General features: G+C 34.2%; 2 protein-coding genes across 2 annotated transcripts; both read right to left on the reverse strand.

The window, feature by feature from the left end:
- Window positions 1–278: 278 nt before the first annotated feature.
- LOC105780423 (WD repeat-containing protein 55) lies at window positions 279–6,219 on the reverse strand. The gene is made up of 15 exons (XM_012604742.2): window positions 6,032–6,219; window positions 5,912–5,947; window positions 5,700–5,764; window positions 5,526–5,613; window positions 5,366–5,438; window positions 5,169–5,275; window positions 4,670–4,712; window positions 4,494–4,550; window positions 2,641–2,717; window positions 2,461–2,509; window positions 2,329–2,375; window positions 2,161–2,234; window positions 1,295–1,350; window positions 840–960; window positions 279–548 (listed from the first exon to the last, which is right to left on the reverse strand). The coding sequence occupies exons 1-15, from the start codon at window positions 6,124–6,126 to the stop codon at window positions 475–477; spliced, it is 1,062 nt and encodes a 353-aa protein (XP_012460196.1). The 5' UTR covers window positions 6,127–6,219; the 3' UTR covers window positions 279–474.
- Window positions 6,220–9,229: 3,010 nt separating this feature from the next.
- Window positions 9,230–10,396, reverse strand: LOC105780973 (uncharacterized). Its single transcript, XM_012605527.2, has 3 exons — window positions 10,202–10,396; window positions 9,934–10,123; window positions 9,230–9,851 (listed from the first exon to the last, which is right to left on the reverse strand). The coding sequence occupies exons 1-3, from the start codon at window positions 10,331–10,333 to the stop codon at window positions 9,385–9,387; spliced, it is 789 nt and encodes a 262-aa protein (XP_012460981.1). The 5' UTR covers window positions 10,334–10,396; the 3' UTR covers window positions 9,230–9,384.
- Between the last annotated feature and the right edge of the window lie 286 nt (window positions 10,397–10,682).

A 10,682-nucleotide genomic window follows, 5' to 3' on the forward strand; every position in this document is an offset into this window, starting at 1 on the left:
ATCAATTTTTTTATTTTTATACTATTAAATTATAATAAAAATTTTAATATATATATATTAACGTTCTTATTGAGAAATAAGAGAACAATCACAATTTTTAAATATAAACCATAAAACAGTCATGAATTAACCAAACTAAAACATAGCTTAATAAATACGAATAATTAATTCGAGTTCGACTCAAAAGAATTTCTCTCGTTTGGATTAAGATAATGGTGAAGTAACTTCCTTAATTAAGAGTTAGGCAACACCTCAGCATAAATTTGGGGAATCGAGAATTCAAAATAGAGACTTTGGTTTGCAATGATTGTACAGTAGCAATAAATAAGAAAAACATCACTCTTTAGTAAATACATGGAAAGCAAATTCCATAAAGTTAATCATATTAGTCATCACCAGTAAACCATTTTCACGTGTCCACCTAACGTCCCCAACCAAAATTGAACATTGAGACAAGAGAAACCAAACCCCACCTTAAAGATCTGCGAAAAAGTTGTTTGAACCGCTAAACCCAGGTCCTCCTTTATTTGCATTTTTTGTTTTGGTCCCTGTGCAAACATGTATCAAAAGTCAATGGAGATACGACACAAAAGATCGGATATAGATTCTTTAGGAAAGATAAATGAATCCCACATGGCATTTCATATTATATGCTACAGTTGAAACCAAAAGTTTTCAACTGAATGCCACCGCTGCATTCAGGCTGGTTAATACTAGTCCACTCACATTACAGGAAGCTGTACTGATGGACCATTATATCTCCCTACTTCAGTAATATTGCTCAGTTACATGATCTAGTTTACACAAAAGTATCAAGGCACACAAGCGAGTGAGCAAACCTTTCTTAGAATGAGAAGGATTATCATCCACGTCCATCCCATCACTATCACTGTCTGAACTGGCATCTTGACCTTTTGCAGCATTTTCGGAACCTTGCAATATCTCATTGAGATCCCACAGCTGCATTAGAAACAAAAAAAAAAAAAAACAAAGAAGAAGAAGAAGAAATTTAAGTCCATCTTTTTCAGATGTAAAGTCATCCACCAGAGCAGCTGGATTATCCCAATCTACCGAGAGACTTTGTTATAAGTCCAACGACTGCTATCAGACTGACTTTTGAGGCAAATAACCTCCATACTGTTTATGACTGTGCCAAAGAAAAGTTCCTCATGCACATGCAATCATTTGTATGCCAGACCAGATAACACCATATAAATTTCCAATATTTCATACAACATATCATTGCAATCTCATAAATAAAAGTAGTCAGCCAAAGGGGGAGATAAGTACATACCTTCAACATCTGATCATGTGATATACTGCCAAGAAATCTTCTATCATGAGAAAAAGCTATAATAAAAAGTAAGCAAGCATTTTCAGTAATCAAGGAAGAACAAAAACTACAGGGAGAAAAGCACAGAAAGAAAGCCACCAACACTTTTAAAAGCTTAAATGGCATATCTGATTTTGAATTAAGATGGTAGTCAGTTGTTCTATAGCACCAATTAGCAACAATATTGCCTATACCATTATATAAATAGCTGAGAGAAGGCTTTCGTTTGCATTAATAAGCATATATAACATCCTAATATTAAACGGCCTACAAGCAAAACCAACATATCACTTTTTCCACCAGCTTTTAAACATGGGCCTCTTGCTTTCTTAGTAATAAAGCAAACACATCATTCTTTCAAATAAACGAAAGCATATATAACAGGCCAATATTAAGCAGCTATAAGTACGTCCAGCATAGGCTCTGTTTTGTTTCACCTTTTGAGGCCTGCATTTGTATATTTTCCATTTGCTTGCTTATCTTTTGTGATTAATCAGACACAAACTGAACAGATTTACATTCAATTAAAAGGAAGTAAATACTTAAAAGAAACAACCAACCCAAATATAAAGGTTGAAAATATAAGTAAGATGATATTTTTCTATGTCAAAATTTAAAATCTGAAATTCTAAAAAGAGAAATCGCTTTTGTATCAAAATGCTACTGTTTGCTGTTTGTTTCTGAAACCGAAAGCAGGAAGTTAAAACGGGAAAACTAAAAGGAGCCTTCGTAAAATTTAGCCATGCCCAAAGATCCAATTAATTCTACCTCCAAAAGAACATAGTTAAGCAAAATGTTGATCACAAAGGGAGGAAGAATTATAATACCAAGGCCCTCAACTGGATATTCTGAATGCTCTGCAATTGGTTGTATGATTCTGTTAGGTAATATGCCTACTAGGCTGGGGAAATATTCAAACAAATTTAAATCAATGTTAGAGCAGGCAGATCAAATCAACATCCAAATAAATATCTCCTTCTGTGCCCAACTCTAACCTGATGAGTCCATTCTCAGATCCTGTAATGAGTCTATCTTCATCAAGCTGACACAACAAAATATTAAAATGCAAAATGTTTATTGGTTATTTTAAGCCGACTGATATTAGAAGAATTTGGAAACCAGCTTACCTTCAACATAGCCTCCACAGAATTTGGAGAAAGATCAACAAAACGATCACTAGACAACCAAATGATTTATTCAGGGAACAAAATTAGGTGAAAATATCATAAAGGGAGAAGGGGGAGAGAAATTCAAAATCATGGAGGATTTGGAGAAATATAATATAATAGGTTTTCAATGCACAATACCTGCAGTCCTTAAAAAATCCCCACGAATATAATAGCAAAGTTCCACCTTGTGATCCACAAATAACTTTCCGACCATTCTGGCAAATACAAGGCATATTAAGATAAAGTTAGGACAAGAAAGCAAAGCTAGATTATGAGAACTATCCTCAAACTCTCACTATAATAGGAATTATTACAAACTATGCAATTATTTGTTTTTTAATAGCAGATATCATTACTCATTACATAAAAGACAAATAATTTCTCTTAGAAAGGAAAGAGTTTCTCTCATATCTTCAGAGGAAAAGGAGTCAAGTAATCAAAATAATCACAGCAACGGATTTCTCACAACAAAACTATACAGTTTGTTTCCTTCGTTAAAATTGATCATCCAAGTTATTGAAGCATTATCCTCTAGAAGAGAAGGGTTCATGGCATCTTTGCAATTAAATTTCCATAAATTCTGTGCTGATGTACGGCATAAATAAGGATTCCATATTAAGTTCAATTTATATTTTAGGGTGACTGGTGTTGGGAAATGTGCACAAAGACAAAGCCTTTAACATTTGCAACTACAGCACCATAAATCCAAACCCTTCTAAAAGGCACTCTACTTCCATTAATTGGCAACTAGGCCACCTCGCTTATCTTTTTGTTTAAGCCATTACACTTTCATGTACAAGTCAATTAATCCATGCATGGAGATAACTGCCAACTCTCCATTACATTTGATATTTGGGTTAAAGAAAATTGCTCGGTGATGTAATAAAATAGAAAAGATATAATCAACTAAATGCCAATTATATATTGTTTAAATGATGAACTAAGTAAACAATATTTAGTAAAATTCACAGATGACAGCTTAAGTAAGTATCTAATCTAAACAACATTAGAAGAATAGTTTGATTAACATTTTAGAGAAAAAAAAGGAAGATAACACAAAACAGAAGAGAGAAAATGAAATTGAGAAGATTGGTGAGAGTGAAGAGGAAGGGAGAGAAGGTTCTATGGGATAAGAGAGAAAAGGGGAGAGATAGAGGGCTGTGGCACTGGATCTGTTTTGTTGAGCTGACCAATGCCTAAAATCAGTGTTGTCAAGGCCACAGCTTAACGCATCTATGCATTGCACCTTAGCACTAGACAACAAGAGCGCTTCAAACCTTTTTTGGCAAGTTTATTTTTCGGGTGACTGATAATTTTGGCTTGCATTTCGAGGGGGTGGCTAACTTGACTATCCACTGCCTCTTAAGCTATAACACTACCACATAAGGGATGATAACAGAATATTTCAAGACCACCTTATTGCCCCAGAATAGCCCCGACCCCTCATTCAACTGTCTTTCACCTCTTCCTTTCTCCTTTTTCCAACCTTATCCTTTGTCTTTTCAAATGAAACTAAATTTAATCCAGGTCTCCTTTAATTTAAAATTAAACTACAATAGGTTTAACTATGATTAAATGAAAAAAAAAAAAGAGTAAATGACTATTACTTCAAAATAAAAGATTAATGACTATTATTTCAAAATAAAATATTATCAATTAAAAACAATATTTAGTTTGATATATAATCTATTTTATATAAAACATAGTAATTTATATGCAATATCTTCTTTCCTATTTCTCCATATCACCTGCTAAATGGGTTTTTTCCCCTTCCCATGTCATTACTTTGGAATTTTTTATCTTACATCACATATTTGAAGGAGGTTCTACATATTCTATCATCCAAGAGTTCTAATGGCAGAAATCATAAATAAAAGTAATGGTTAAAATGAAAATTTAGTAACAATAGAGTGGATTTTAGAGCAGTTGACCAAAAGTAATTGGTGCAACCATGGAAACTGATCATTGACTAATTAAATGAATGCATATACCTTCATAACAACAACAGAACTAAGTTCGTCTTCAGAGAATTCAGAGCGTGTCTGAACCTATGATAAACAAAGAAATAAATAAATCAATTTTCCAAATCCATATCAAGCACAGCCAAGCAAAACTTCTGCGGTCAAATGTATATAATAGTTTATAAAGGTTTCAAGCAAGAGCTTACTTTGTAAGTTCGAAGATTGCAAACAGATAGAGTCCCATCTCCACTTATCAATGAAAAATAAAGATACGTTAAGTGTGGACAAAACAATTAGGAAGAACATTCTTAGAGAGGAACGACTGAGTAATCACAAGGGAACAATGAAAAGGAGGAAAATGAGATAAACCTATGCTATGCGCATGTGCAAATGCATGGACACACACAACCAGGTTTATTGCAAAAGGAGAATAATGAAAGAAAGTATCATGGTCCTTCTTATCCCTTCTTTTTGGTTAAAATCTTCCCAATAAACAAACTCATTTCTCTCTTAAACAAGCATGTGTTCAAGCTACAAATTATTTCAAAATTTGGCATTTCTTTAGCGTATATCACTCTTAATTGGAAAGCACAAGAAAACAAAATTTCATGAAATGATCAATTGACCTAAACCAGAACAATTTTTAAAGATATAAGCGAATTACAGAAATAGGCAATAATTTAAGATAATTGCAAAGCCAGATACCTTGTTGTTAGCAATTTCATGGAATCAGATACAAAATTCATATCTGAAATGTAGTCTTCATGAGCATTAATGGAGCCAGAGCATGATCGTTGTCGGGTATCCCATACCTGCAAAGAAGGAAAGCAGATAGATCATGGATACATGTTTAATACGCCATTGGCACCACATAAAATCCATAGAAGCAATTAATAGAGAACCTTAATACAGCCTTCATCGTCTCCAGTGGCAACAGTTGATTCTGTAAGATTGATTAAACTATTGATGGCATTCCTGCACGTCCAAATAAAATAGTGTTTCAATAACCAATTAAAAAAAATCAAAAGATAAAAAGTAGACCAAAATGCAGTGAGAACATACTCATGAGCATTTTCAAGACGAGCAATTACTGATCCGGTTTCAACATCCGTGGCTAGAATAGAACAATCTTTTGAACCCGTAGCCACAGCTAAACCCACAGACACAATCAACTATCACTAAATCAAATCACTGAGAGAAATACCGATTTAAAAAATACAAAACAAAAAGCTTTACCTTGTCCGCCATTGATAAACCGAACTGTTCTACAGGACTCAGCATGAGCATGTAAGTCCAAGCATCTAAACAGAAAATAAATTAAAGAAAGCTCTTAGAAATTCAGAACCAGAAACTTCCATCCATCGGTATTAACTTTGTAGACCCCTCCACAAACTTAATTATGAAAAGAAATATAAACCATTTAAACAAGGAAGATGAAAATTTTGTACCTTTGTAGCGAGGAATCATCTGTATTATATTTGTATCTGTAAAAGAGAATGTATCTCAATAATCACTATATTTGAAATATTAAAGAAACTGAAGAAGGGCGGGAGGGAGAGGAAGAATACAGATGAAGATCTCCGGTGATGAGAGAAACAGCGACAAGTTCTTTTGAAGGATGAAAGTCGATGCCAAAGGGAATTTCCCCTAAACTGGCCTCCATAACACTTTCAAACAAAACCTAACTAAATATCCTAAAACCCTTTTTCTTCTCCTCCACTAAACGGCTGCCGCAGGGTTTATGTCCAGAGTTTAGGTATAAAGCGTCTTTTGGTTTAATATACCCTTTGGTACCTATATTTCACACTAATGTCAATTTGGTATCTGAGTTTAACTTTATTTGTGATAAAAAATAATAATAAATATTTATGTATTTGTCCAATTAAACAAATTCGACAAAAAATAATAATAAATATTCGACAAAAAACATATGCGATGGTCTGATGGTTAGAGATGACCAGATTCGAATAGTGTTTGTTGTTCGGGTTTTGCACGGAAAAAAATATTATGTTTGCGTTGATGATTAGAAACATGTGGCTACTGCTGAAAAGAAAGATACAACTTCTGAAAACCCTGATGTTGAGATTCATCTGTCCAAGGAGGTTGCTAGAAAATCCACTTCTCATATGTGTGAAGAACGACTTTAAACTCTTATTCAAGTTGCGGTTCAACAGGGTAACCCCAATTCCCATTTTGTTCAAGAAACTGTTGTTGATATGGCTACCCAGCAAACATACAATCCTTCATCTTTTACTGATGAACTCATTACCAATATCACTGAACTTGATCCTAATCTTGTTGGTGATACAACCGTTGTTGGTTCTGAGGGATCCAACATCATTACTGGTGGTTATGAAAATTTGGAGATTGGAGTGACCACTGGTATAGGTACAAAAGTTGACACTGCCCCTGTTACTGCTCAAGTTGAACGGCAAAAGACTCGCTCTATTGCTACCAAGGAGATTGAAGGGCTCCACAAATGTGCAAAAAGCAAGGCCAAAGCACCACTGTTTCCTTCAGCCCCCAAATGAAAAAAGATCTGGTCAGCCTCAAGCTCGTCTGAAATTGTGCCTAATGAGAATGTGCCTCTCAAGAAACTGTATCTTGGTGGAATGGCTCGTACTAAATGTCCTTCTTACTTCCAAAGAAAGAAACTAGAAATTGAAGAGTTGGTGCTCCAACAATGTTAAAGCTACTGACAACTTGAGAAAGGTTACCAAGGCAGTTGTTGAAAACGAGATACCAAACCTTTCTCACCTAAACATTGATGAAATAAGTTTTGTTGATGGTGGCATTGATGTCATTCTTGAAAAGAATGATATTTTTGGCTAAGTTTTGTGAAACCATATGTTAATGAGGTGGTTTTGGAATTCTATGAAAATCTCTTGAAGTGACACAAGGATCCCCAAAGCAAGCTTTACAACGAGGCTGATGTCAGAAGGAGATGGTGCAAGTTTTGGCTAGCACAAATTTGGAAACTGCAACATCATTCTATTGAGAATGACATAGAGTTGGATGAGTCGTTTGATGCTATGGCCAACCCCATCACTAATGGAGTTCACCCCACTTGGCCTCAAAAAGTGAAGTTGCAGGCTTCTCAACACTTGAGCCAACATATGTTGCTTTGTTTTCCATAACTCGCAACTGGATTCCTAATAGCTAGAGGAATACAATCACAAGAGGATGGCTACAATCCTAAGGAGGATTGTTGAAGTTATTCCACTTGGTTTGGGGGAGGCTATCTACTAGGAGATTCACCGACACACTGAAAATTGTGCACCCTGGGCTTTGCTTAACTTTTCCCCCTTTGGTTTTTCAAAATTTTTTTAATCAAAATCCAAATTTTTCAATGTTATTTAAAAATATGAAAAGATGCCTGTAGAGCTTAAATTCTCTTACAAATGGCTGGAAGGAAAGCATGCTAAAGCCAATTCAGGCACGGTTCCATTCGAGGATATTGAAGCTAAAGAAGGAATGCTTGAACCATTTGGCGCTGGCCCTGGCACTACGAGTACCTTAGCTGCGTTTGATCAACGAATGATACAACACTTGGCTGCTAATATTGCCACTCAAGACAGAGTCATTGCACAACTAAAAGCCCAAATCAAGATAGCCCGGAACAGTAAGTATCATGCTCCAAACTTAAACAATGACATTCTGGCTAAGCAAAATTAGTATCAGTATGGTAATTTCTTTTTACAACTTAGAGAAAAAAATAACAAACACTCGTCGTAAATGATGAAAGACAAGTTCTATCAACAGAACAAAGACTTTAGCCTCAGCATTAATAGAACATTGTGACACGTTGACAATCGACTTTGTCACAACTCAAGCACGACATATCTGAAGTGATTGCAAGCACTTAATACGATAAGAAAATCAATCCTAAATGATCTAAAACGACAAACAAAACTCGACAAAAAAAGTGAGCATTTTAACAATAAAGGAGAATAGCGTTATTTTAAACTTAATTTAGCAATATGCTATTTCTGTTATTATTTGAGATGAACTTACATTCACAAACATTTATATGTTTATGACTCATTTATCTTTCAACTTGTTATATTTTATATTTTGTTTATAATTAAGTATGATTGATTAAGGGAGAGATTGTTTAGGAGGAGCATTTGATGATATAATGTATAGATTTTCATGTTTATGATTTTGTTCAAAAAATTCCAAATGGGAAAATTGTTGAGGTAGTTATAATAATATTGTAAATTTTTTGTATAATCATAAATGTATTTAGTCGTTTTATTAAACGTTCAGATATAATAATTTTAAAATTCAAATTTTAGAGAAAAATTTACCGTCACTTTTTTAATCACTTATTCATACTAAATCGCAATGTACAATAAATTATATACAAAATTTAATAAATAGAAATAATTTAAATTTAAATTTAAAAGAGCTAATTTAATTTATTTTATATAGTATATATTAAAAGTAAAATTCACTCTAATTATTATGGTTTACCATATATGAAGGATTCACTATTATTTTTAGAGAAAATATTGTATGAAACAGTGATATCACATTATTTATATCTCCTTTTGATAGTTTGATACTACATCAGTAATTTCATCTTGAATTTCTATATTTTTATTTTAAAAAATCAAAATTAAATAAAATTTTAAAATTAAAAATAAAATTATTAATGTGACATTAAACTATTAAAAATAATAATTGAATAGTTCGAATAACCACCGCTCACATCAAATTCATAGTAAATGATGGAAAAAATATATTAAAAAAAAAGCACTAGATGACAATGAAAATCATTGGTGCCGTCAATGTCATTGCTGATATTTAGTAGTAAGAAAGAAAAGAAAGAAAAACTCCAAATTTGGATTAACATAAGATAAAGAGTACAGTTTGGGACTTAGATAGATCAAAATTGGAGAATCTATCAGCTAAAAAATTAGCAGCAGTTTATGCCCATGTTAGAAAACTGACTGGACAAGGCAGAGCCGCCACCACCCAATTCCCTATTCTGGGTCTTAGGCTTTACCATTGGAGGTGTCCATTTGCTAAAACCAAGCGCTCCACCTCTTGGTTTAGGTTCCCCATTTACTTTGCCAAAATCACCGTTAACATTAGGAGTGGCAGAGAGCCACTTGGAGTGCATGTAGGTAGTGGTCCTCCATGGTGGTACATGCAACCCTGCCTCTCTAAACGACTGTTTGGCAGCCGAGCAAACCACTGATATAATCTCCCTCAGCTTTTCTTCACTTCCTATAAAGATGGATGGCAGAGCATCTGTCAACTCCTTGTAGGTTGGTGAAGGCCTTGCAAGTTCAAATTGGGACTTGAAATCTATGTCTACTATCAACCTCACCGTCTCACCGTTTTCATTCTCCATCACTATGTCAACATATTCATAATCACCTGTTCATGTAATTTAGAAGCAGAAATCAAAAACTATATTTATGTATTCTTATATAAACCAGAAATGGATGGAGAGACATACCAGCAGGACATCCTGAGGACGTAACCCAACATGTTTGACGTAAAGAAGCATTAAATCCATTCATTTTGAGCCTCATGGCAAGCCACTTCTTCAAACCACTAGACTTTTGGACATCCCTTTTGCTTCTAATATGCTTCAACACAATCTCAATAACCTTTCTCTCAGTATCTGTTCTACACCTAAGAATCTCCTGTAAAAATGTCCCAACACATAAATCAAAACCTAGAGATTAACCAAAACATTGGGAAATATGTAGATATATATGTACCTGTAAAGTAGAAAGTTGAGCAAGACGGTTAGAAGATTGAAGGTGGTTTGAAGGAACTATGGGTGAAGATGGTTCTGATTCTATGAAGTCTTGAACCATTTGAACCAGTTCTTCTTCTTGCAAGCTTCCCATAATATTTCTAATGTGTTTTAGATGAAACTATGTGTGTGTGTTATATAGCGGTGGTGATTACAAGTTTATGATGATAGATGAAGTCATTATTAACTTACCAGGCAGCTGCTAGCCTTTAGAACCGTGTACAAATATTTGGAAGTTAATGAAGAGGTAAAAGGGGCTAAATGGGAAATGGGGAATATGCCTAATGTTTTGCTTGCACACAAGGAATGAGAAATTGAAAAAGACAGTTTGGTTGCTTCCAGAATATCCAGAAGCTTGGCTTGAAAATGGTTCCGTTTTTTCATGTAGTGGGGGGACGTCCTTATATCACTGTAATTTACCTTTTCAACCTTCAAGACTTTGA

This window comes from Gossypium raimondii, chromosome 4 (assembly GCF_025698545.1).
Source record: "Gossypium raimondii isolate GPD5lz chromosome 4, ASM2569854v1, whole genome shotgun sequence".
Taxonomy (NCBI): domain Eukaryota; kingdom Viridiplantae; phylum Streptophyta; class Magnoliopsida; order Malvales; family Malvaceae; genus Gossypium; species Gossypium raimondii.

Bases quoted from the DNA above. Each gene is read 5' to 3' on its own strand.
- LOC105780973 (XM_012605527.2), bottom strand. From the start codon at position 10,333: ATGGGAAGCTTGCAAGAAGAAGAACTGGTTCAAATGGTTCAAGACTTC. The intron at 10,124-10,201 runs GTACATATATAT...ACATTTTTACAG, and splicing joins CTCAACTTTCTACTTTACAG to GAGATTCTTAGGTGTAGAAC. The intron at 9,852-9,933 runs GTATGTCTCTCC...TTACATGAACAG, and splicing joins GTCCTCAGGATGTCCTGCTG to GTGATTATGAATATGTTGAC.
- LOC105780423 (XM_012604742.2), bottom strand. From the start codon at position 6,126: ATGGAGGCCAGTTTAGGGGAAATTCCCTTTGGCATCGACTTTCATCCT. The intron at 5,948-6,031 runs GTATTCTTCCTC...TCTCTTTTACAG, and splicing joins ATCACCGGAGATCTTCATCT to ATACAAATATAATACAGATG. The intron at 2,718-4,493 runs GTATATGCATTC...TGTATTTGCCAG, and splicing joins GTTCTGTTGTTGTTATGAAG to AATGGTCGGAAAGTTATTTG.